Source organism: Microcaecilia unicolor, chromosome 1, assembly GCF_901765095.1.
Source record: "Microcaecilia unicolor chromosome 1, aMicUni1.1, whole genome shotgun sequence".
In the NCBI taxonomy this organism is placed as follows: Eukaryota; Metazoa; Chordata; class Amphibia; order Gymnophiona; family Siphonopidae; genus Microcaecilia; species Microcaecilia unicolor.
Window position 1 is genome coordinate 636,434,659 of NC_044031.1, and position 27,507 is coordinate 636,462,165.

Consider the following 27,507-nt stretch of genomic DNA (forward strand, 5'->3'; position numbering starts at 1 on the left):
CTCAGGAGTCTACAGGGTTCTCCCCATTTGAGTTGCTTTACGGCTGGAGGGTGAGAGGGCCTCAACCTAATAAGAGAACATGGGGATACCTCTGACACCCCGGTAGAGTATGTAGTTAATATATGGCAGAGATTAGAAGAACTTGTGGACTTTGTCAGAGATAACTTACAGGCAGCCCAAACTAAGCAAAAGACCTGGTATGATCATAAGGCCTGAAATAAAGAGTTTTATGAGGACCAGTAGGTACTTGTTTTAGTCCTAGTTCAGCGGGACCTTAAAAGGTCTTAAGATGCCTGAATGATACAAGCTAGGTAGGTAGGGTAATGATAATCATGGTCTCCTGATTCTGCGAAAATCATTAACGTATGCTTCAATGTCCCATTAAATCTCTCTATATATCTACAGGTCCTCAAGTCTCTTCTCATACATCTTTTGTCACAAACCCCATACCAGTTTTGTCACTTTTCTCTGATTGATTCAAATCTTTTTATGTCTTTAGTATGATGGGAAATCTGTTTCCCTTGTCAAGTCCCAGGAAATGTTATCCCTGAGGGAGAAACTACACTGGCTTCCACTTAAACAACGTATCACATTCAAGGTATACTCACTAGTTCATAAAATCATTCACGGAAATGCCTACATGTCAGATCTGGTAGACCTACCACCTAGAAACGCTAAAAGATCATCCAGCACATTCCTTAGTCTTCACTTCCCCAGTTGCAAAGGCCTAAAATACAAACTAATGCATGCGTCAAACTTTTCTTACCTGAGTACACAGTTATGGAACGCATTGCCGCACAACTTAAAAACTATCTGCAAACTAATCAACTTTCGCAAATCCCTGAAGACCTACCTATTCAAAAAGGCATACCAACAAGATCAGCAACTATAAACGTAATACACCGCAACCTTACCTACTATCAGCAATGTTCTGCCTACATCTACCTGTTCGAATTTCGATAACGTTATTTTCTATGGCATTACAACCTACCTATTATCAGTATTTTTTTTTACTTATATCTACTTGTTTAAATCTCGATTATGCAATTGTTTTATGTAACACTAAATGTTAACTATCATTCTACTATCTACTAATAACAATACATTGTAAGCCACATTGAGCCTGCAAAGAGGTGGGAAAATGTAGGATACAAATGCAATAAATAAAAATGATAATTGATACTATGTAGATGATACACCTGCTGGACAAAATATTGATATTTTGATTCAGTGATGAGATTCAGTAAAGTATTAGATAAGAGTGTTATTATGAATATTTTGAAGCAAGTCCCATGGCTTACTGAACAATTCTGGTAGCAGAAACATTTACATAAAGGAAACATCAATTGACAAGATCAAAGCTGAAATATTTGGCTGTATTTTAAAAATACCTCTTTTTGAAGAAATTAACCCAAGACGATATATAGCAAGAATAAGTTGAACATAGGCAATTGACAATTATAGCTGTAAAAATATTCAAATAACAGTGCATAATATGCCATAATAGTATGCTATTGACAACACAACACACAATAAAACATCATAATAGACAGCATAAGGCATAGGAAGAGATAGAATATTTAAACATATAGGAATCACAAAGTTACATAAGACGTCAGAGAGATGCATAAATATAATGTTACCTAGGGTAGAAGTGGATAAACAAGTCCTGATATAGTATGTGCAGACCGGTGTTAGACCTCGTGTGTGTGTGTGTGTGTGTGTGACTAGCTAGTAACATAGGTTTTTCCTCAAATACATTGTACCTCTGGTGATGGAATTGGATTCATGTTACACCTTTCTCAGAAGTTAAAGGTAAGTGATATTCTGGTAGAGTAGGTATGATTATTGTCCCTGAAGGGCTTATCATCTAGATTTGTAGCTGGGCAAGACTTAAGTGATTTCCCCAGGACCACAAGGAGCAGCAGTGAAATTTGAACCAGGTTTCCCTAGTTATCAGCCCACAAATCTAACCTTAGAGAAATAGATATCCTTTCATTGACTTTGATTTAATTAGACTTAATATATTAATTACTTAATATACTGCCTTTTACCAAAATGTGAAATTGGTTCACAATATAACACTTACTTAGTAAACCCTCTAAATATTGTGAGGAATTTTTTCCATATCCTTATCAAGGCTGCTTTTACTTCTTTGTTCCTCAGGCTATAAATTAGAGGGTTTAACATAGGGATTAGCACTGCATAAAATACTGAAACTACTTTATCCTGCTCCATAGAATAACTCGAATTAGGCTGTAAATATGTAACAAAAAGGGTCCCATAGAATATCAAAACAGCAGTGAAGTGGGAGGCACAAGTGTTGAATGCTTTGCGTCTTCCTTCAGCAGAGCGAATCCTTAGGATGTTGGTGATAATATAAGTGTAAGAGATTAAGATGGCCAAAAAGGTGGTTATGGTGTGGAACCCAGCAAAAAAAAACACAATAATTTCATTGACAGAGGTGTCGGAGCAAGAAAGGACCAATATTGGAAGAATATCACAAAAAAAGTGATTAATTACATTGGACCCACAGTAGGATAAGTGAAAAGTACAAATTGCATGTATTAGGGCAGTACAAAAGCCAACGATATAAACTGCACACATTATCTGAATACACAGACTCCTGGTCATAATGACTGGATAAAGCAATGGGTTACAGATTGCCACATATCGATCATATGCCATCACTGCCAGTAGATACAATTCTGCAGAAGCAAAACAGAGAAAAAAATACATTTGTAGAGCACAACCAAGGAAGGAGATAGTTTTCTGTTCTGTCAAGAGGGTTTGTAGGGTTTTAGGGGTAATGCCTGAAGAATAACAGATATCTAGAACTGACAAATGAAAGAGGAAAAAGTACATTGGGGTCTGCAGGCGTGCATCCAACCTAGTTACAAGAATGATACCGATATTGCCCAACAGGGTGATAATATAGACCAGAAGGAAGAGCATAAAGAGTAGAATCTGGAGCTTTGGATCATGTGTAAGTCCAACGAGAATGAACTCAGTCACTGATGTCTGGTTCCTGTCTTCCATTTATTAGAGTGAATGTCTCTGTTGGTAGAAAAAAAATCAGATTTGAACTAAGCTTATGTAATGATTTTATGTTTTAAGTGTGCTGCAGAAAAGAACAGTGTCATAATTAAATCAGGCTTATTTTCATTTTCAGTCACAGTTATGAAAAAGCAGTCCAAGAAAACTTTATAGAGATGCAAAAAAAAAGTTATATATGGAAGTTTCATTAGCCGTTAAGGGCTGTAGTTATCAATGTGGGCTACCGTTAAGATATGTTATTTTACCATTAGCTCATGCTATTTTACCACAGGTCACATTTTATGCAAGGAGACATGGAGGGGCATAATTGAATGGCGCCGGCCAAATTGATGGCTGGCCATCTTCAGGGCCGGCTCTGCAAAGGGGAGGAGCAAACCGTATTATCAAAAAAGATGGCCGGCCATCTTTTCTTTCGATTATACGGTTGGGGCCGGGTTTAGAGATGGTCGGCTTTGGTTTTCGGTCATAATGGAAACCGGGCCCGGCCATCTCAAACCCGGAGAAATGCAAGGTATTTGGTCGTTGGAGAAGCCAGCATTTGTAGTGCACTGGTCCCCCTGACATGCCAAGACACCAACCGGGCACCCTAGGGGGCACTTCTAAAAAAATTTTTTTTAAATGAAAATTGCTCCCAGGTGCATAGCTCCCTTTCCTTGGGTGCTGAGCCCCCCCCCCCAAATCCCCACAAAACCCACTCCCCACAACTCTAGACCACTACCATAGCTCTATGGGATGAAGGGGGGCACCTACATGTGGGTACAGTGGGTTTTGGGGGGGTTTGGAGGGCTCACATTTACCACCACAAGTGTAACAGGTAGGGGGGATGGGCCTGGGTCCACCTGCCTGAAGTGCACTGCACCCACAAAAAACTGCTCCAGGTACCTGCATACTGCTGTCAGGGAGCTGGGTATGACATTTGAGGCTGGTATAGAGGCTGGTAAAAAAAATGTGTACATTGTTTTTTTTGGGTGGGAAGGGGTTGGTGACCACTGGGGGAGTAAGGGGAGGTGATCCACGATTCGCTTCGGTGGTCATCTGGTCAATTGAGGCACTTTTTTGAGGCTTGGTCTTAGAGATAAGTGGACCAAGTGAAGCCGGTGAAATGCTGCTTAGAGCCGGCCATCTTTTTTCCATTATCGGGAGAAGACAGCCATCTCTTAACCACGCCCCAGTCCCACCCCCGTCCTGCCTTCTGTACCCTGCTGAAACGCCCCCTTGAAGTTTCGCCGGCTCCGCGATGGAAAGCAGTTGGCGCCGGCCAAAATCGGGTTCAGGAGATCGCCGGCCATCTCCCGATTTGTGTCGGAAGATGGCCAGCGATCTCTTTCGAAAATAAGCTGGATAGTTACTAACAACTGGGATAACACTAAAATAACATGTTTTAATAGTGGCCCATTTTAATAACTTCCCCCATATGTCATAAGTACATAAATAAATAAGTACATAAGTATTGCCATACTGGGACAGACCGAAGATCCATCAAGCCCAGCATCCTGTTTCCAACAGTGGCCAATTCAGGTCACAAGTACCTGGCAAGATCCTAGAACATCACAATACATTTTATGCAGTGGATTTTCCCCAAGTCATTTTAATAATGGCTTATGGACTTTTCTTTTAGGAAGCCATCCAAACCTTTTTAAAACCCTGCTAAGCAAACTGCTTTTACCACATTTTCTGGCAACAAATTCCAGAGTTTAATTACATGATGAGTGAAGAAATATTTTCTCTGACTTGTTTTAAATGTACTACTTTGTAGCTGCCAGGTATCCTGAAGCGGTAGCCTTATCCTCCATAGAATCAGAGAAAATTGCCACTGCCCTGCTAGAAATATTTTTCCGGGTAGGATATCCATGAGAAATACTCTCAGACCAAGGGATACAGTTTATGTCTGAGCTGATCCAAAATCTGTGGGCACACGTTGGAGTGAAATCTGTATGTACCACACCATATCACCCTGAAACTAATGGGTTGGTGGAGATATTTAATGGGACATTAAAACATATGTTAAAGACTTTCATAGAATCAGGAGACCTTAACTGGGAAAAATACTTACCCTACCTACTGTTTACATATAGAGAAGTACCGCAGGAGTCTACAGGGTTCTACCCACTTGAGTTGCTTTATGGCCGGAGAGTGAGAGGGTCTTTTGACCTAATAAGAGAACATTCTGAGGAGAAAGATGATACCTCTGACACACCTGTAATTGAATATGTAGTTAATATGCGGCAGAGATTAGAAGACCTTGTGGGCTTTGTCAGAGATAATTTGCAGGCAGCCCAAACTAAACAAAAGACCTGGTAAGATCATAAAGCCCAATATAGAGAGTTTTATAAGAGCCAGCAGGTACTTGTTTTAGTCTCAGTTCGTCAGAATAAACTTCAAGCTAATTGGGCAGGTCCTTAAAATGTCATAAGGTGCCTGAATGATTCAAACTAAGTTATATCTATGGACTCTCAACACAGAAAGCAGCATACCTTCCATGTAAATATGTTAAAGGCCTATGCAAGTCACACAGCTATGGTACTAGCTGTGTGCAGCCTACCAGAAGAGTGTCAGGATAGTGAGCCCATACCTGACCTCCTAACAGAGACATTACCAGAAGGATCTGTACAACAAATTGTAGTGGGAGAGCAATTAACTCCCACCTAGAGACTGCAGTTAGAAGCAGTATTGCAACAGTATGCTAATGTGTTTTTCGCTAAACCAGGACTTACCCATTTGACTAATCACAATGCAAACATAAGTGTCCATGAGCCGCTGAAGCAGGGTGCCTATCGAATATCTGCTGAAGTAGAGAGGCAAATGATGAGGAGATTGATGAGATGCTAACCTTAGTTGTTATAAAGAAGTCTCATACTCCCTGTTCTTCTCCTGTAGTTCTTCTTCCCAAAAATGATGGCACAACCTGCTTTTGTGTAGATTATAGGAGGCAAAGGTATTGGCCTGCTTAACCGACATTGCTACATGGATGTCCAACCGCCACCTGAAACTGACTGAGCTCATCGTCTTTCCACCAAAACCCACTTCTCCTCTTCCTCCACTTTCTATCTCAGTGGATAACACCCTCATCCTCCCCGTCTCATCTGCCCGCAACCTCGGAGTCATCTTCGACTCCTCCCTCTCCTTCTCGGCACACATCCAGCAGATAGCCAAGACCTGTCGCTTCTTCCTCTTCAACATCATCAAAATTTGCCCTTTTCTCTCTGAACACACCACCCGAACTCTTGTCCACGCTCTCATTACCTCTCGACTTGACTACTGCAACTTACTCCTCACTGGACTCCCACTTAGCCATCTATCCCCCCTTCAATCTGTTCAGAACTCTGCTGCACGTCTTATATTCCGCCAGAACCGATATACTCATATCACCCCTCTTCTCAGGTCACTTCACTGGCTTCCAATCCAATACCGCATTCAGTTCAAGCTTCTCCTTCTTACCTACAAATGTACTCAATCTGCTGCCCCTCACTACCTCTCTACCCTCATCTCCCCTTATGTTCCCACCTGAAACCTCCGTTCACAGGACAAATCCCTCCTCTCAGTACCCTTCTCTACCACTGCCAACTCCAGGCTCCGCCCATTCTGCCTCGCCTCACTCTATGCCTGGAACAACCTTCTTGAGCCCTTACGTCAAGCCCCCTCCCTGCTCATCTTCAAGTCTCTGCTTAAAGCCCACCTCTTCAATGCTGCCTTCGGCACCTAACTCTTACCTTCAGGATATCCGGACTGCCCCAATTTGACTGCCCCTATCATATTGTCTACTCACTTGTCCTTTAGATTGTAAGCTCTTTGAGCAGGGCCTGTCCTTTTATGTTAAATTGTACAGCGCTGCGTAACCCTAGTAGCGCTTTAGAAATGTTAAGTAGTAAGTAGTAGTAGAATTCATGAATGTACTGTATCTGACGCCTATCCAGTGCCCCAGATGGATGAGTTGCTAGATCACTTAGCTGGGGCCTAGTACCTGACTACAATGGACCTTAGCCAAGGGTATTGGCAGATTCCCCTAACAGCTGCTGCTCAGGAGCAATCAGCATTTATTACACCATTTGGTCTGTATGAGCTTACTGTAATACATTTTGGAATGAAAAATGCCCCTGGTTAGGGTTACCATATGGCTCCAGAAAAAGGAGGATGGATTGAGATAGCTGGGTTTTACTTCCATTGCTTTCAATGGAAAGCAATTGCTTTCAATGGAAGTAATTGAGCCAACCGGGTTTAACTTCCATTGCTTTGGCAATGGAAGTCAAACCCGGCTGGCTCAATCCGTCCTCCTTTTTCTGGAGCCATATGGTAACCCTACCCCTGGTACATTTCAGTCCTTATTGAATCATCTGTTAAATGGATTCCAGGATCATGCTAGGGCTTATCTTGATGATTTTGCTGTGTACAGTCAGACTTGGGATGACCACCTGATCCATTTGAGTAGAGTACTGTACCGGATCAGGGAGGCCCACTTGACTATAAAACCCAGCAAATTCCAGATGGGGATGGCAGAAGTGCAGTATTTAGGGCACAAAGTGGGAGGTGGACAGCTGAAGCCTGAACCCAGGGCTGTGCCTAGGGTCTCTGGCGCCCCCCTGCAGACCATCGCGTGCACGCCCCCCCCCGGACATTTAAATTTACCTCCCTCCGACGTCTGCGCAGCGTCAGTGAAAGCGCTGCCTGTCTGACGTCTCTCCACCAGCCCAGCCTTCCCTTTGCTCGTTGGTTCCCTCTGTGTCCCGCCTTCTTCTGACATCATTTCCTTGAGGGCGGGATACAGAGGGAACAAACGAGCGAAGGGAAGGCTGGGCTGGTGGAGAGACGTCAGACAGGCAGCGCTTTCACTGACGCTGCGCAGACTTCGGAGGCGGAGCAAGGTAAATTTAAAGCGCCGGCGAATCGGGGATGGAGGGGAGCGGAGGAGTACGTTAAAAAAAAATACAACGCGATGGTGCGGCGCCCTTGAAGGCAGGCGCCCCCCTGCAGTGCTTACCGCGCTTACTGTGTTGGCACGGCCCTGCCTGAACCAGCTAAGGTGTAAGCTATACAAAACTAGCCCACTCCCCAAACTAAAAAACAAATATTGGCCTTCCTTGCAACAGCGGGTTATTACAGGAAGTTTGTGCCTCACTACAGTACTATAGCCAAGCCCCTGACTAACTTGACTACAAAGAGACTACACCGCCAGAATGTGAAGCGGCCTTCAAAAAATTAAAGACATCATTAGCTACCGATCCAGTACTAGTTGCACTTAATTACCAGCAAAGATTTGTGGTACAGACTGATGCCTTGGCATATGGCATTGGGGCTGTACTCAGTCAGCTGAACAGTAAAGGGGAGGAGTGCACCATTGTGTATCTGAGTCGCAAGCTCCTTGACAGAGAGGTAGCCTATGCCACTGTTGAAAAAGAGTGTCTGGCCTTAGTGTGGACCCTCAAGAAGTTACAACCATATCTATATGGGCGAGACTTTACTGTCATCACAGATCTCAATACGTAGGTCTGGCTTAAGAGAGTCTCAGAAGAGAATGGGATACTCCAGTGGAGTCTGTCCCTGTAAATGTACAACTTCACCATACAGCACCAGAAAGGCCGTGAACGTTTTGTGACACCCTTCTTCTCATTTTATCATAGTCTTCTTTTTGAAAGTTAAATGCTAACGTATTGGATTTCCTGTGTGTATTTACTCCAAAGCCTATATCAAATCTGATCTTATTATGATCACTGTTATGAAACGGCCCCATCACCATTACCACCTGCACCAGATCATGCTCTCCACTAAAGATAAGGTCTAGAATTATTCCTCCTCTTGTTGGCTCTTGTACCGGCTGCTCTATAATGTAGTCCTTGATTTGTCAAGGAATTTTACCTCCCTAGCATGCCCTGATGTTATATTTGCCCAGTGCGTTTTTTCTAGCAAAAAAGGTGCTGGTACTCAAATGCTAGGCCATTCTTCAAGAGTGGGGTGATCACTGAGGGACCCACCCCACAATAGCCAGGCCCCCTACAACCAGTCATAGAATCTATGACAAGGCAGAATTGATGTGTAGAGCCTGAGTTCTTTCATTAAAACTTAGGGACTATGGGTCAATTTTAGCAGACAGTGGAAAAGGTGCCGGTTCTGAGAATCCCCAAGTACCCCCTCAAAAAAAGCCCTGTATTTACCCAGGCAATATCAAGGTAATTGAAATCACCCTTTATTTTTGTGTTCCCCAGTTTGTTAGCCTACCTAATTTCTAATAACTTTTCTACATCTATCTGTTCATCCTGGCCAGATGGACGGTAGTACACTCGTATCACTATCCTTTTCCCCTATACATATGAAACTTCAATCCATAGGGATTCCAAGATGTGTTTTGTTTCCTGTAGAATTTTCAATTTGATCCAAGGCCCTCCATAATATACAGTGCTACTCCTCCACCAATTTGATCCACCCTATCACTACGATATAATTTGTACCCTGGTATGACAGTGTCCCACTGGTTATCCTCCTTCCACCAGGTCTCAGAGATGCCTATTATATCTAATTTTTCATTTAGTGTAATATATTCTAACTCTCCCATCTTATTTCTTAGACTTCTGAAATTCGCATATAGACATTTCAAAGTATGTTTGTTCCTATTTACATCATACTCAGTACTTGACAGTATTAATTTGCAATCTTTTGTCTACTTTTTATTTAAATACACTCGGTCTACTATGGTCTCTATTGCAACATCGCTATCAGGATACCCTATCTCAGTGGCGTACCAAGGGGGGGTGGCGGTCCGCACCGGGTGCACGCTGCTGGGGGGGTGCCGTGCGCCTGTCGGCTCTTCGTTTTCATGCTCCCTTTGCCCTGGAACAGGTTACTTCCTGTTCCGCGGCAGAGGGAGCATGAAAACGAAGAGCTGGCAGGCGCGCGGCACCCCCCTCAGTGGCGTGCACCCGGGGGGGGTTCTTTCGCTGGGGGATCGGGTGGGGTCGCCAGTGGGGGGGGGGGGGGCGTCGCGCTGTTCCGGGTGGGGGGCGCTGCACCCGGGGGGCAGGGCGCATCGGAGATCCGCCCCGGGTGTCAGCCCCCTAGGAATGCCACTGCCCTATCTTCCCTGTTTTGGTGATATATTTGAAAGATACCTTGTTCCAAACCATGCATTTCTGAACGACTGTCAGCCTTCTCCCAGGATCTAGTTTAAAAGCTGCTCTATCTCCTTTTTAAATGCCATTGCCAGCAGCCTGTTCCCACCCTGATTAAGGTGGAGCCCATCATTCCGGAATAGACTCCCCTTTCCCCAGAATGTTGCCCAGTTCCTTACAATTCTAAAAACCCTCCTCCCTGCATCATCGCCTCATCCATGCATTGAGACTCTGGAGCTCTGCCTGTCTCTTGGGCCCTGTGTGTTGAACGGGGAGCACTTTGGAAAATGCTATCCTAGAGGTTCTGAATTTGAGCTTTCTACCTAAGAGCCTAAATTTGGCATCCAGAACATCTCTCCCACATTTTCCTATGTCAATTATACCCTCTATTATTCCTTCCAGTAATACATTGACTAATTTCCCATGAAAAAATCTGAGTAGATTTATTTATGTTTGTCCCACTTATTCCACTATTCAAGGTAGAATACAATCAAACATGCACAATTAAGAATAAATGAATGGATGAATAAATGATTAGCAGATCTTTTCTTTTTGGACAGGTTTTCCTCAAGAATTCTTCTCCCCTGGCCTCTTCTAACTACTGTAATCATCAGAATTATGCTTTTATGAAATCCCTGCATGTATTTTCCAGCATGTGCAGTGGAAGCAGCCATTTTACAAGTATACATGTGGGAAAAATCAATGGAAGGCACTCATCAACCTTTATATGTAAATGCCATTATGAACACAAGTAAGTTGATAGTTCACAACTTACAAGTCTAAGTGTTTGCAATTACACATCTATGTTAATCATTTTATAAACCTATGCATGTAAATGCTCCTAATTAATTATGTCGCATTTTCCCCTTTTCTGGGCACTAAGGGGGGGGGGGGGGAGTTCATCAAGCAGCGTTAAAACCTTACGTCATATTAACTGGCCCTTAATGCAACTTAAACAACTATAATGCCACTTTTCTAAAAATACCACGTTGACATTTAGGTTGGTGCTGGTTAGTTAGTAATGAGATATAAATATGCAAATGTATGTTTTGCATCTCATTACTATGCAAATACCTGTATGTGATTTGTGGTGATACACTGCAAGTCGCGTTACGGACCAAAAACCATGGTAAAATAATCCCAGCTTTTTGCTAGGATTATTTTACCATCCAGGAGTATTGGGCCACAAATATCAGACCACTAGCTGAGGATCCAGGGGGGTCTACCATAGTCTGGGGTCTCTTTGGGCAGGGGCAATGCCCAGTTACTCATGATCTGTCCACAGCCACCTTCAAAATGGTGCTCCTAATGATAGTATCTTGCTGCTTCTACTAGGGGTCATATTCCATATGGTTTCTATTTGATGCTGCTTTCGACTCTTGACTTGTCACTTTTATCTTATCCTTGTGTCCTTCTGTCTGTCCTTCCCTTATCCTTATTGATCCTGTCTGTTTGTCCTGATTTAGATTGTAAGCTCTTTTGAGCAGGGACTGTCTTTCTTCATGTTCAATTGTAAAGCGCTGCATACGACTGGTAGCGCTATAGAAGTGATTTATAGTAGAAGTAGTTCTTATATCGAATATGACCCCTAGTGGTAGTAGCATGATAATATCACTAGGGGCACCATTTTGAAGGTGATATTGGACAGGGCAGGGAAGACTAGGCATTGTTCATTCCTGAAGAGTCCCTGGATTCCGGAAGACCCCCAGAAAACACTCCCTGACCCCAGAAGACCCCCACCCCGGACTACCAACCTTTCAGGAGGGAAGGGGGAGTGGGGGCTTCAACTTGGTGGGGGGGGGGTGCTTGGATAAAGTGTGCTTGAATATGGGGGCAGAAGTCTTGGAGAACCCTCAGCTAGTGGCCCAGCCTCTGTTTTGTGGCCCGATGCTCCCAGGCTGCTGGAAAATTGCTGCTTGCATGCTGGCTCTTTGTACTTTTGAAAGAGTGAAAAATCAATTCACTTTTACCTGTTCTATAACACTCAGGATTTTATATACCTCAATCATAGTCCCCCAAGCTGTCATCTTTCCAAGCTGAAGAGTCCTAACACCTTTAGCTTTTCCACATATGAGAGGAGTTCCATCTCCTTTATCATATTGGTCGCTCTTCTTTGAACCTTTTTAAATTCTACTATATCTTTTTTGAGATACGGCGATCAAAATTGAATGCAGTACTCAAGGTGAGGTTGCAGTATGGAACGATACAGAAGCATTATAATATTCTTGGTATTATTTTGCATCCCTTTCCTAATAAGACCTAGCATCTTGTTTGCTTTTTGGCCACCGCCACACATTGGGCAGAAGATTTCTGTGTATTGTCTACAATGGCACCTAGATCTTTTTCTTGAGTGTTGTCTCCTAAGGTGTACTCTAGCATCAGGTAACTATGATTTGGATCTGCCATTTGGATGCTAAGTCTTCCAATTTCCTAAGGTCTTCCTGCAATTTTTCATAATTCGCATGTGTTTTAACAACTTTGAATAGTTTTGTGTCATCTGCAAATGTAATCACCTCACTCATCATTATGATTTCCAGATCATTTATAAATATGTTAAATATCACCGGTCCCAGTAAAGATCCCTGCAGCACTCCACTATTCACCCTCCTCCATTGAGAGAAATTACCATTTAACCCTACCCTCTGTTTTTTGTCCAATAACCAATTCCTAATCCACAACAGAACATTGCCTCCTATCTCATGACTCTAATTTTCTCAGGAGTCTCTCATGAGGAACTTTGTCAAAAGCTTTCGCTTCACCTTTATCCGCATGTTGGTTCACACCTTCACAGACTTTCCTTGGCTGAAATCATGCTGACTCTGTCCCATCAAACTATGTTCATTTATGTGTTCAGTAATTTCATTCGCTATAATAGTTTCCATTGTTTTACCTAGCACTGACGTCAAGCTTACCAATTTATAATTTCCTGGATCACCCCTGGAACCCTTTTTTAAAAATAGGCATCACATTGGCCACCCTCCATTCTTTAGGTACTGTGGACAACTCTAATGGTCCAACAGATTCCCTCCCTGTGATTTTAACCAACAGACCTAATTGCATGGCTGAAAAGGGGACAGCAGGGGCTTTATTAACCTTATGCCTCTCATGATGCCCTCAAATGGTAGCATTGCAATATAAAAAATAGATAGATAGATAGATAGATAGATAGATAGATAGATAGATAGATAGATAGATAGATAGATAGATAGATAGATAGATAGATAGATTTCCTACCCCTCATTATGATATTTTTGGTGACATGGAGCTTTTGAACAATTTGAGAGTACAGCCCATCAGTAGCAGGAGATGTGCTATGGTTGGGTATGTCAATAATCCTGACCAGGATTCTTCGTATAGAGCTAGGCACCACACTGTTCTATCTCCCCCCCCCCACCCCCACCCAATGTTTCTGAACCCATCTGATATTGAAGCCCTATCTTAGCTCTGGTGCCAATCTTTGTTTCTCTGCTTTCGAGTAGACTAACATGTTATAACATTACTTCATCCAGCTGTACTTTAGCAAATCATAGCACAGTGAAATAGAACTTGCTGAACTCCATCTATGATAATCTTTGATAAAGGCAGCAGAGCTAGAAAATTAGGTGTATATATTTGTACAGGCAGTGAAGGAGTCAAAACTACTTTTGGAAGCTGAATGTGTGTGTACACACAGCTCTTCTCCCACAACCTAAACACACCCAAAGGAGAACTTATTTGTAAAGCACCCACAAGGGCATATGCTGTACAACCCAGGTGCACTTTTAGCTCCCTTTGAGAAAGGCAACTTTCCATCCTCTTGCATTCCCACAACTTGCCAGGGCTGCCGAGAGACTGAACCGGGCCCAGGGCAGAGCCGCCACCGCCCCCCCCTGGATCGCTGTTGCCCCCCCCCGCCCCCCACAACCCCATTACCTTTGCTGGTGGGGATCCCGAGGCCCCGACAACAGAAAACGTGTTCCTCCAGCGCTGGAACTCCATCAAAACTCTGCCTGGGGGTGGCTCCTGGCTTGCCAGTTGTTAGCCAGCGTGTTAGAGGCTATAGCAGCTTCACTTTGAAGGCACATAGGTTAGCCCTTTCCCTGCCTTACCCATGCCCCCGTGGATGTGGACATATTAGCTTGCTTTTCCCTGTCCTTTCCCACTCAGTGGATGCAGGCACATTGGTTCGCCTTTCCCTGCCTTTCCAACTCCAGAGTTCTTATTACCTCTGCTTTCCTCACAGCGTTAAAAAAAAATGGAACAGAGGTTTTCCTTTGATTCTTCATTGGGACCGGAGCTGTGATACTCGGTCCGGTGTGGTAAGAGTGTTTTCTAACTACTCCAGGGTGGGCCCGCAATCGGGGGGGGTTTTGGCGCGAAACCGCCATTTTGAATTTCCCCGCCATTTTTGGCGATGGCTGCAGAGAATGTAAAGCGCTGTTCCCAGTGTGGCAAGTGCAAATCAGCAGCGGGCTCTGTAAATCGTACTGTACAGGTGTAAGAACCGGCCTGAGCTTGGCGAGCGATGATTCTTCCCGCTCAGAGCTGGCAGCGGACGCCCTCGCAATCTCTAGAATATTTGGGGGCCAGGTTCGACACCCCCTGCTGGTTGATGGACACCAACATTGACTTCAGGAAACAAGAACAGAACCTGAAACAGATTCACAGCATACAGACAATCATACAGGGAGGGCTCATGGCTTCATCTGCTATGACTAAAGGAAAGAAAATTACCAAGGTAAGAACCTAATTTTCCCTTCCTTGTCATCAAGCAGATGAAGCCATTACGTATGGGATGTAACAAAGCAATCCCTATATAGGGTGGGAACAGGTCACACCACGCGCTAGCACTTGTGCTCCAAAACGCGCATCCCTCCTAGCAGCCACATCCAGCCTGTAATGTCTGCCTGGGACCTGACCACGGCACTGGAGTTGTCTCTCTTGGGTCCCACCAGGAGCAGGAGAGAGAGAGAGAGAGAGACCCCGGCACCAGGCCCCCTTTGGAGGCCCGAGCTCAGGGAATTTTGCCTCCCCCTGCGCCCCCTCTCGGCGGCTATGCAACTTGCCCAATTTACTGAGCTAATTGTCTCTTATGGAGCCTGTATGAAATGATACCTGCCTCAGTTTTTTTTTTTAAGTTACATTTGTACCCCACGCTTCCCCACTCATGGCAGGCTCAATGCAGCTTACATATATAGGTACTTATTTGTACCTGGGGCAATGGAGGGTAAAGTGACTCGCCCAGAGTCACAAGGAGCTATGCCTGAAGTTGGAATCGAATTCAGTTCCTCAGTTCCCCAAGACCAGAGTCCACCACCCTAACCACTAGGCCACTCCTCCAGTAACTCCTAAATATGTGTCAACAAATTAGCAAAATTTTGTAGTTCAACGTTCCCTGTTTATTAAATGTTGAGCTTCCTCCTAATGAGTAGATTTTCTGGGCAGGGTATAATATAAATATAAACAAATATGTGCTTCAATATACTCCTGTTTGACTCCCTCCGATTGTTCAAGCAAAATGACTATGATCATCATCATCTAGAAAGGATTTAAATGCGGGATGGGGTATATAACTGGTGTTGCTGACACAGTAAAAACTGTTCAAGTCACTTCTAATGATGGCTTCTTACTGCTGCATGAGGGAATCAGATTTTATTACCTTCAAAAGAAATAGCATTACAAAGCAGACCTATATGTAGGTTACAGCTATCTCTGGAATGGCCACAGCTAGGAATATGGGAGACGGGGAGACTGCAACAAACGAGGTGTCCTTATCTTGGTCTGCGGTGGTGGGTCCTAGTCCGACAAAACACACAGCAGGATTTTTACACCAAATCAAGCATTAACAGTTGTCAAATGTGCAGTTGTTTTGTCACTTGCTAGCAGTGACAGTGATGATGTCAAAGACCCAGGGTAATCCCCCTCTTCTACTCGAGGGGGGGCCAGTGCCAGAGAAACAGAAGGACTGTGGTGCCTACCTCAGACTTTGATGGAATGGGGGTGGGGTGGGCTAAAGACATCAAGAAAAGGAGTCAATGGTTAAGGAGGCGAATTTGCATTTATGGCAACCCCTGAAGAGAGAAGTGATGGTAATGCATCAGCTCTTCTACGATCAGACAGGGCAGAAATGTGCTTTGGCTGATGAGTAAGAGGAAATAGCTGAAGCTGTGTGACTTGAAAGGCTAGCCACCCAGCCCTGAAATGATAGATAGAATATTGACAACAAGAATTCATGTATTTAATTGCATTATACTGTTAGTTGTATTCATGTATGTAATTGCTTGATACTGTAAGCTGCATTTAACATATTTAAGTAATACAATGCTGCAGCCATAATAAATCCACTCCTCTTCTTAGATGATTTGTCATATATTGATATTTTGTAGTGTGGTGTGTGGGATGAAAGGAGAGTGCTAAGGTGCCACCTGCCCAGTTTGTGTTATCCACACCTTTCTGAATGTTTCCTCTGTTATAGATTTTGGTATCACCTACCAAAAGGCAGCATTTTCTGATTGCCCTTTGCTAATCACTTACAAAAGTGATGAAAATAACCAAATCCATCCCTGTTGCACATCATTTACCACTATCACTTGTTGCTTCCACTTAACCAGATTCTAACCCAGTCAATCAGTTTAGCACCATTACTAAAGGTGCACAGTTTATTTATAATCACCTATGCAGAACCATATCTAGCATTGTCCTCTTACACAACTGTCTACTCACACTGTCAAAGAAATTCATCATTCAATTGGCAAAACCTACCTCTAGTAGAACCAGGTTGGTCAAATCATCAATAGATTTTAGATGATAACTTTCCTAAATTAGTTTCAGTTTGCATGTTGGTTTATCAACTTCAAATATTTTGTAAAATTGTACATAAAAATAAATCTATATATTTGACTAAAGAAAAACCCTGCATTTATATAGCATTCCCAAGAACTTTAAAGCTTCTAATGATCTAGTACTTGAATCTAGTGAAAGAGTTTATAGTTTCTGCAGTGGGACTTTGGACATGATTTCTTACAGTCTGTCATAGCCCAGAGAATACACAAGGAAAACATCAATAATTATAATTCTTTCTCATCCTAGTCAATAATTGGATTAAATCCTTAAGGACATAGCTCCATTTGCTTCATGCTTTGGATTTAATTTTGTTTTGTATCTTTCCAACCCCACTGAAACTTTATAAATAAATTATATATAAGGACCTGAAAAGGCTCATCTGGGAGCCAAATATCTCTTTCAAATATTTAGAAACAGAGCAGAAAAGATACATGTGGGCAGATATTCAATGGTGTTTAAGTGGGCAAGAGAGGCTTGTGCCTGCTTAATCCTCACTCAGTGGACTGTCGCTGAATATTTAACATCACTTAATTGTAGTGTTACTGAGTACGCCCTATGTCCGGTGTGACACTTTTACGTTAGTACCTAGGCAGTCTATGGTTGGAGTGGGAAAGGATCCAGCGGTTATGCAGTCACCAGCTATATTCATAGCTGGTACCATCATAGGGGTGACCAGTCAAAATAGATCACAACAAAACAGCCCCAATAAAATAGCTTAAAAACAAAACAGCTCCAAACAGAACAGCCCACAACAAATAATCCCTGAGAACATGGCCCCAACAGAATTATTCCGAACAAAAAGCCCAATAGAAAGAGCGCAAATCTTTAGTTAATAACAACAACAATTCTAATAGAAAAGATCTTTTTGAGTGAATTACAGCTGAAACTCTGGTTGATAACAGTATATAAATAGTGTACACAACAAATGCAGGGAAAAATTGCTGGACGTTATTGTGACTTCACAGGAATACTAGCCACTGTTTTGTGCATAAATTCTCTTGCTCTAATTTTGGAACCAGCCCCCTGAAACAGCCAATTTTATTAGTTCTCTGTTGATTGTATTTTGTTCTGTGTACTCTTTTTTTTGTCTTACATTTTTGTGGTGCACTTACCTCTTGTGTTCTTTTTTATAATTCAGAAACGTAATGAGAAGTCTGCTTGTGGAAGGCCCACAGGTGGACTGAAGGGGCCACGTATTTCCTCTCGGCTTCACCACCCCTCCCCACCACCACGTTTACATCGTTACAACCCAAAGAGGTCCACTGCCCAAGCCCTTGCTTGTGCTGTCTGAGTAGAGCGGAGGTCAGCAGTGTTCTTCATACACGGGAGTGTAGACAATGCCGACTTTCACACTGCTCTGAATGGACAGGTAGGAAGTCAAGCAGTAGACTTCTTTGGCTGGAAAGACTTGGGCTTGAGTGAAAAGTAGGGGGTCCAGGCCCTCAAGGCTCTCCTCGTGGCTATGTCCCAGTGATAATTAGCTATACCGAAAGGCTTCCCTTTTAAAATGCAGTTTCAACATAGTAACATAGTAAAATATAAACATAACATCATGGTAAATTATGGTAGATAAAATCCTGCCCAACAGTCACATTCAACAACATCATCATCATCATCATCATCATTAAACAATAACGAATATAGAATAAAATATGTATGGTTTATCCTCATCTTTCTTTTCCATTTTTGGGACACAGATAGTAGAAAGTCTACCTGGCATTGTCCTTAGGTACCACGATCCCATCCATCCCCAATCTAGCTTGGCATATATGGGACACAGACCGAGAAGTCTGCCTGGCACTGGCTTTACTTCCTGACAACTGGAGTTGAAAAGTAAGCAGTACTCTTACCCACGCAGGGAGGATATTTAAGTTTTGTTATGATGTCATCCTTTTTTTATTTATTGATTCTCTGTGTTTACTCTATGGGTTATTTAAGTTCAATCACTGTATTTTGTCTCCACTGCTTCCACCATGAGGACATTCCAGGCATCCCCTCTATCTGTCATATCTTCAATCTTTCACTTTCCACTGCAACTGTTCCTTATTCCTTCAAAAATGTTGTAGTTACACCACTCCTCAAAAAACCTTCATTGAACTCTACCTGCCATTTCCAGCTATCACCCCTCTCCCTCCTCCCTTTCTAATCCAAGCTACTTGAACGTGCTGTTTGCTGCCATTGTCTTGACTTTCTGTCTTGACTTTCTTTCATCTCAAGCTATTCTTGATCCACTTCAATCTGGCTTTTGCCCTCTACATACAAATGAAACAGCTCTTACTAAAGTCTGTTCCTTCTTAATCAATCTAGCTTTTGAAACACCACCTGCTCCTTGATATGCTGTCCTCACTTGGATTTCAGGGCTCACTTGTTCTTTCTTGGGTTTCTTCTTATCTCTCCCATCGCACTTTTAGTGTATTTCAGTGTATGTTCTGGTGGATCCTCCTCCTCCACTTCTACCCCACTAGCAGTTGATGTACCTCAGGGCTCTGTCTTGGGACCTCTTCTTTCTCCATCTATACTTATTTCCTTGGTGCTCTGAGCTCCTCCCTCAGTTTTCAATATCACCTTTATGCTGATGACTCCCAGATCTACCTCTCCACAACATAAATTTCAGCAGGAATCCAGGCCAAAGTCTCAGCCTGCCTGTTTGACATTGCTGCCTGGATGGCTTGCCACTCTCTGAAGCTAAACATGGCCCAAACTAAGTTTATTTTCTTTCCCCGTAAAGCAATCTCTCCTCTTTCCCCATTCTCTGTCTCTATGAATAACACTCTCTCTGTCTCATAACCTTGGGATCATCTTTGACTCCTCTCTCTCTTTTTCTGCACATTTCCAACAGACTTCTAAAACCTGTCATTTCTTTCTCTATAATTTTACCAAATTTGTCCTTTCCTCTCTGAGCACACTACCAAAACCCCCAATCATACTCTTATCACCTCTCATACAGGGGTATCAATATCTCCTTTCTTCTGCTGGTTATAACTCTCTCTATGCAGCCTATCAACCTTCTCTCTTTGACCACTGCCTTGTCACATTGTTTTATCGCCCTTAGATCCTCAGACACTATCACTCCAAGGACCCTCTCCCCCCATCATCTTCTGACCTCCTACCACATACAGCTCCCTTAGATTTCAACTCTTCAAGTGCATCATTCTGCTCGTCTTCATATTAAATTTTCACTGATTTAGATTTTTTACTTTTATGTATTTAGCCTGACATTAAAAAGTTCAGCTATAATATTTGGAGACAAATTGGGGAAACATATGGCCAGGAAACTTAAGAGACAGCAATTAAAGACTCACATACTTAAAATTTGAAACGATATAGGGGATGTTTTATTTAAGGAGCATCAGATTCAGCTGAGATTTTTGGAGTTTTATAAGATATTGTATACTAAGGATGATACATTTTAGGAGGGTATATTAGACATTTTTTCATAGTAAATGTATTTTCCAAAGCTGGGAGTGGATTTTCAGCAAGTTCTGGATTCTATTTCCCTTAGAAAAGTGGGTGGAGTGATTAAGGAACTTCCAAGCAAATATGAAAACTTATATAGGACAGTGACATGCTTTTCAGGAAGCACAGCACCCTGACTGTGACCTGGAAGCCCTGAGGTAGAGGGCTGGTCAGCCAACCAATGAGACTGTTAAAGATTGTATCCTATAGAAAGGTGGCTTGTTGTACAGAGAGACTGATTATGCTGATCTTATTAGGCCCTGGACAGCAGGCAAGCAGCTTATAGTACCTAGGGCATTCAGAGAACAACTTCTACAGATTGCACATGACATTCCACTAGCAGGACTTCAGGGGGTGACAAGCGCACGCACTAGATTGACCCAGAACGTCTGTTGGCTGGGAGTATCTCGAGCCGTAGCTGACTATTGTTAAACCTGTGATGCGTGCCAAAGAGTGAGTAAGACCCAAGATCACCCCTGAGCTCCCTTGAAACCTTTACCCATTATCAGTGGACCCTTTGAGAGAATAACTGGACTGGGAAAAGGTATATGTTGACAGTGGTGGACTTTGCTACCAGATATCCTGAAGCGGTAGCCTTATCTTCCATAGCAATATTTTCCCAGATAGGATATCGACGAGAAATACTCTCAGACCAAGGGACACAGTTTATGTCTGAGCTAATCCGAAATCTGTGGGCATACCGTGGAGTGAAATCTGTACATCCCACCCCATATCACACTGAAACTAATGGGTTGGTAGAGAGAGTAAATGGGACATTAAAGCATATGTTAATGATTTTCGCAGAATCAGGAGACCATGACTGGGAAAAATACTTACCCTACCTACTCTTTGCATATAGAGAAGTATTTCAGGAGTCTACAGGGTTCTCCTCATTTGAGTTGCTTTATGGCTGGAGGGTGAGAGGGCCTCAACCTAATAAGAGAACTTGGGGATACCTCTGACATCCCTGTAATTGAATATGTAGTTAATATGTGGCAGAGATTAGAAGAACGTGTGAACTTTGTCAGAGATAACTTGCAGGCAGCCCAAACTAAGCAAAAGACCTGGTATAATCATAAGGCCTGAAATAGAGAGTTTTATGAGGACCAGTAGGTACTTGTTTTAGTCCTAGTTCGTCAGAATAAACTTCAAGCTAATTGGGCGGGACCTTACAAGGTCTTAAGATGCCTGAATGATACAAACTATTTCATAGCTATGGACCTATCCTCCCCTGCAGTCTGGTATCTCTATCCTTCCTTTCTCCCCCTGGTGACGTGGCTCTTTTTCCCTTCCCCCCTCCCAATCCAAGGTTGAGGCATTTCTATGCCTCCTCCACCCTCTCATCCTGGGATCCAGTACCACTGGCTTCCTTCCCGCTCTCTGCAGCGCTGCCCTCCTTCAATCTTCTGGGCAGGAGGAAGCCAGTGGTACCAGATCCCACAGGGAGGGAGGTTAGGATACCGGACAGACAGCTCATTTGGGGGGGGGGGAGGGAATTCCCCCCTCATCCCCTAAACTATGCCCATGCCCCTATCCCTCCTTTCCTCTAGGATATATATATATATATATATATATATATATATATATATATATATATATATATATATATATATATTCAGGTCCTCAAGTCTCTTCTCATACATCTTTTGTCACAAACCCCATACCAGTTTTATCACTTTTCTCTGATTGATTCAAATCTTTTTATGTCTTTAGTATGATGGGAAATCTGTTTCCCAGGTCAAGTCCCAGGAAATGTTATCCACGGCTTTGATGATAATTGATACTATGTAGATGATACACCTGCTGGACAAAATATTGATAATTTGATTCAGTGATGAGATTCAGTAAAGTAACATAGAGGGGAATAATCGAACGGCTTCGGTGAAATACATGGCCGGCGATGTATGCTGGCCAGACCCGTATTTTCGAAAAAGATGGTCGGCCATCTTTTGTTTCGATAATAGGGTTCTGGCCAGCCAAATGCCTTGGATTTGGCCAGGGTTTGAGATGGCTGGCGTCGTTTTTTAGCAATAATGTAAAGTTATGTCAGCCATCTCAAACCCCAGCCAAATCCAAGGCATTTGGCCATGGAAGGAGCCAGCATTTTTAGTGCACTGGCCCCCCCTGACATGGCAGGACACCAACCGGGCTCCCTAGGGGTCACTGCAATGGACTTCAGAAAAGCTCCCATGTGCATAGCTTCCTTACTTTGGGAGCTGAGCCCCCAACCCCCCCCCCCCCCCCAAAACCCACTACCCACAAATGTACTGCAGTCACTAAAACTGCTCCAGGGACCTGCATACAGCCTCTAGGACTTATTGCTGCTGTATAACTTTGGCACACCAGTTGACACCTGAAGACTAATCTCTTTGAAAAAGTCCTTTATTTGAGTAAGCACGTTTACTCACAGTTAACTGCAGATCAGAGGTTGTGCCCCACTGGCAGAGAGTCCCCTGGTACTAAGATAAGCAGTAGGTCAGAGCTGGCACAATGATGTACAATGCCCTCTTTCAGCCACATTCAAGGTAACATAGTAGATGACAGCAGAAAAAGACCTGCATGGTCCATCCAGTCTGCCCAACAAGATAACTCATATGTGCTACTTTTTGTGTATACCCTACTTTGATTTGTACCTGTGCTCTTCAGGGCACAGACCGTATAAGTCTGCCCAGCACTATCCCCATCTCCAAACCACCCGTCCCGTCTCCCACCACCGGCTGTGGCACAGACCGTATAAGTCAGCCCAGCACTATCCCTGCCTCCCAACCACCAGCCCCGCCTCCCACCACCGGCTCTGCATCTGGTTTTCTACGTCAATCTCTTCTCTATTATTTGTTCCTAAAATTAATGATGTTTCTATTAAGTTACATACAACTGTTTGTTTGTTTGTTTGTTAGGAGTGCTTTTTCACACTATCTTTCAGTCCATATATTTTGTTTTTGAAGTTTTTCTAGCACTAAAACAAATCGGAGAAAAGTTTTCTTCACTCAACCTGTAATTAAACTCTGGAATTCGTTGCCAGAGATTGTGGTAAAGGTGGTTAGCTTAGCGGAGTTTAAAAAAGGTTTGGACGGCTTCCTAAAGGAAAAGCCCATAGACCATTATTCAATGGACTTGGGGAAAATCCACTATTTCTGGGATAAGCAGTATAAAATGTTTTGTACTTTTTTGGGATCTTGCCAGGTATTTGTGACCTGGATTGGCCACTGTTGGAAACAGGATGCTGGGCTTGATGGACCTTTGGTCTTTCCCAGTATGGCAATACTTATGTATGTTGATTCTATGTAATGCATTTATTATTTTCTGGTTTTATTTTAGTTCTGCTATGCAATTACCCCTCCCTGATGTTTTACATATTTTTGGTTGCTGATATTTGATTTGTTGTTCTAACTGCTTTGATGACCAGCAATATTGCGGCATAACAAATTTTACAAATAAACCCTCTTAAGTTATATAATCCATTAATTGGCAAAAGAAATCACAATGACTCTGCAGTAGAATGCATCTAACCTATATGCAAGTCTAAAAAGCTTTCACCTCTACATATCCTAAAAACCACACATACAATTACCAAGCCTTTCTGGAAGAAGCCACATCATTTTATCTAAAGACAAAAAAAAACCCAAACAAAAACCTCCTTACCAACATTTCCAAAGGCTTACTGAAAAACCTTCAACTGTTCCCTAGATTTCACCAAAAGTAACACTGATGGGACTGAACTCCACAGCAGAAACCCAGCCACCCTTCCATTATTTGCTGTTCTCCCCAGCCTCCTACTTCTGCTGCCACTGTTCATACCACCACTGCCACCTTTGTCTAGACAGCTTTCTTCAACAGATTCACCTGGATAGTGCAATCGGTATTAGATAAGAGAATTATTATGAATATTTTGAAGCGAGTCCCATGGCTTACTGAACAATTCTGGTAGCAGAAACATTTACATAGAGGAAACATCAATTGACAAGATCAAAGCTGAAATATTTGGATGTATTTTAAAAATACCTCTTTTTGAAAAAATTAACCAAAGACGATATATAGCAAGAATAAGTTGAACATAGGCAATTGACAATTATAGCTGTAAAAATATTCAAATAACAGTACATAATATGGCATAATAGTAAGCTAATGAGAACACAACACACAATAAAACACCATAATAGACAGCATAAGGCATAGGAAGAGATAGAATATTTAAACATATAGGAATCACAAAGTTACATGAGACGTCAGAGAGGTGCATAAATATAATGTTACCTAGGGTAGAAGTGCATAAGCAAGTCCTGATATAGTATGTGTAGACCGGTGTTAGACCTTGTGTGTGTGTGTCTGTGTGTTTGTGTATGTGTGTGTATGTGACTAGCTAGTAACATAGGTTTTTCCTCAAATACATTGTACCTCTGGTGATGGAATTGGATTCATGTCATGTCAGACCTTTCTCAGACGTTCAAGGTAAGTGACATTCTGGTAGAGTAGGTATGTTTATTGTCCCTGAAGGGCTTATCATCTAGATTTGTACCTGAGGCAATGACAAGTTAAGTGACCTGCCCAGGACCACAAGGTGCAGCAGTGAAATTTGAATCAGGCTTCCTCAGTTATTAGCCCACAACTCTAACTTTAGAGATAAAGATTATTTTTCATTGACTTTGTTTTAATTAGATTCGATTTATTAATATACTGCCTTTTACCAAAGTGTGAAAGTGGTCCACAACATAACACTTACTTAGTAAACCCTCTAAATGTTGTGAAGAATTTTTTCCATATCCTTATCAAGGCTGCTTTTACTTCTTTGTTCCTCAGGCTATAAATCAGAGGGTTTAACATAGGGATTAGCACTGCATAAAATACTGAAACTACTTTATCCTGCTCCATAGAATAGCTTGAATTAGGCTGTAAATATGTGACAAAAATAGTCCCATAGAATATCAACACAGCAGTGAAGTGGGAGGCACAAGTGTTGAATGCTTTGCGTCTTCCTTCTGCAGAGCGAATCCTTAGGATTTTGGTGATAATATAAGTGTAAGAGATTAAGATGGCCAAAAAGGTGGTTATGGTGTTGAACCCAGCAAAAAAAACCACTACAATTTCATTGACAGAGGTGTCGGAGCAAGAAAGGACCAATATTGGAAGAATATCACAAAAAAAGTGATTAATTACATTGGATCCACAGTAGGATAAGTGAAAAGTACAAATTGCAAGTATTAGGGCAGTACTAAAGCCAATGATATAAACTGCACACATTATCTGAATACACAGACTCCTGGTCATAATGACTAGATAAAGCAGTGGGTTACAGATTGCCACATATCGATCATATGCCATCACTGCCAGTAGATACAATTCTGTGGTAGCAAAACAGAGAAAAAAATACATTTGTAGAGCACAACCAAGGAAGGAGATAGTTTTCTGCTCTGTCAAGAGGGTTTGTAGGGTTTTAGGGGTGATGCCTGAAGAATAACAGATATCTAGAACTGACAAATGAAAGAGGAAAAAGTACATTGGTGTCTGTAGGCGCACATCCAACCTAGTTACAAAAATGATGCCGATATTGCCCAACAGGGTGATAATATAGACCAGAAGGAAGAGCATAAAGAGTAGAATCTGAAGCTTTGGATCACGTGTAAGTCCAACGAGAATGAACTCAGTCACTGATGTCTGGTTCCTGTCTTCCATTTATTATTATGAATGTCTCTGTTGGTAGAAAAAAAATCAGATTTGAACTAAGCTTATGTAATGATTTTATGTTTTAAGTGTGCTGCAGAAAAGAACAGTGTCATCATTAAATCAGGCTTATTTTCATTTTCAGTCACAGTTATAAAAAAGCAGTCCATGAAAACTTCATAGAGCTACAAAAAAACAGTTATATATGGAAGTTTCATTAGCTGTTAAGGGCTGTAGTTATCAATGTGGGCTACCGTTAACATATGTTATTTTACCATTAGCTCATGCTATTTTACCACAGGTCCCATTTTATGCAAGGAGACCTAGTTACTAACAACTGGGATAACACTAAAATAACATGTTTTAATAGTGGCCCATTTTAATAACTTCCCCCATATGTCATAAGTACATAAATAAATAAGTACATAAGTATTGCCATATTGGGGCAGACCGACGATCCATCAAGCCCAGCATCCTGTTTCCAACAGTGGCCAATCCAGGTCACAAGTACCTGGCAAGATCCCAGAACAGCACAATACATTTTATGCAGTGGATTTTCCCCAAGTCATTTTAATAATGGCATATGGACTTTTCTTTTAGGAAGCCATCCAAACCTTTTTAAAACCCTTCTAAGCAAACTGCTTTTATCACATTCTCTGGCAATACATTCCAGAGTTTAATTACACGATGAGTGAAGAAATATTTTTCTGATTTGTTTTAAATTTACTACTTTGTAGCTGCCAGGTATCCTGAAGTGGTAGCCTTATCCTCCATAGAATCAGAGAAAATTGCCACTGCCCTGTGTCAGCATTCATTATCCAGTTATGGTCCCGGGTCGAGTCCGCTGAGGCAGTGGGTTCCCAAGAATACACAATCCACACGGGTTTATATATATATATACTGTATATATATATATATATATATATATATATATATATATATATATATATATATATATATATATATATAAGGTATATTGTATTCACATATACAGGCTCACAGCACTTAGTACAGATAAATATTACAATACTGTATCGGTGTGTGTGTACAGATGGGAATTAAGGAGAGAGAGGTAAGGATAGGGGTGTTCAGAGGAAAAGAGAGACGGAGAGCCTCGGGGTAGGGCTAAAGGAGAAGGGGGGGGGGGCAGAGCCAGGTGCTCTGGTGGCTAGAGATGTGGGTGTGCAGAGTAAGAAGAACAAGCAGAGCCATGTGCTCTGACTTATATACCTAACAGGAACAGAGAGGGATCAAATAACTTCTTTCTTTCCCAGCCTTTGTTATCAGCTATTTCCTTTGCAAACTCCAGTTTAATTTCCTGATGTAAGGAAGGTGCGCACTTTCACAGGCTTTAATCTTTGAAGTCCCTAGTTTTGGAGCCTATCTGTCTGGCTTTCATTGTTCTCAGAGAGCCCTG

The 27,507-nt window shown here is 42.3% G+C and overlaps 2 protein-coding genes across 2 annotated transcripts; both read right to left on the reverse strand.

The window, feature by feature from the left end:
• Positions 1 to 2,031: 2,031 nt before the first annotated feature.
• Positions 2,032 to 3,042, reverse strand: LOC115481919 (olfactory receptor 1009-like). Its single transcript, XM_030221390.1, has 2 exons — positions 2,123 to 3,042; positions 2,032 to 2,053 (listed from the first exon to the last, which is right to left on the reverse strand). Exons 1-2 carry the CDS (start codon positions 3,037 to 3,039, stop codon positions 2,032 to 2,034), a joined length of 939 nt encoding a protein of 312 aa, XP_030077250.1. The 5' UTR covers positions 3,040 to 3,042.
• A 17,580-nt stretch (positions 3,043 to 20,622) lies between these two features.
• On the reverse strand, positions 20,623 to 26,102 carry LOC115481926 (olfactory receptor 1009-like). Its single transcript, XM_030221402.1, has 2 exons — positions 25,183 to 26,102; positions 20,623 to 20,653 (listed from the first exon to the last, which is right to left on the reverse strand). The coding sequence occupies exons 1-2, from the start codon at positions 26,100 to 26,102 to the stop codon at positions 20,623 to 20,625; spliced, it is 951 nt and encodes a 316-aa protein (XP_030077262.1).
• Positions 26,103 to 27,507: the final 1,405 nt, after the last annotated feature.

Excerpts from the sequence above, each read along its gene's own strand:
- LOC115481919 (XM_030221390.1), bottom strand. The coding sequence starts at position 3,039 with ATGGAAGACAGGAACCAGACATCAGTGACTGAGTTCATTCTCGTTGGA. Across the intron at positions 2,054-2,122 it reads GCCTTGATAAGGATATGGAA|TAAAAGGCAGTATATTAAGT; the intron begins AAAATTCCTCAC and ends TTCACATTTTGG.
- LOC115481926 (XM_030221402.1), bottom strand. The coding sequence starts at position 26,102 with ATGGAAGACAGGAACCAGACATCAGTGACTGAGTTCATTCTCGTTGGA. Across the intron at positions 20,654-25,182 it reads TTGATAAGGATATGGAAAAA|AAGCCACCTTTCTATAGGAT; the intron begins ATTCTTCACAAC and ends TCTCTGTACAAC.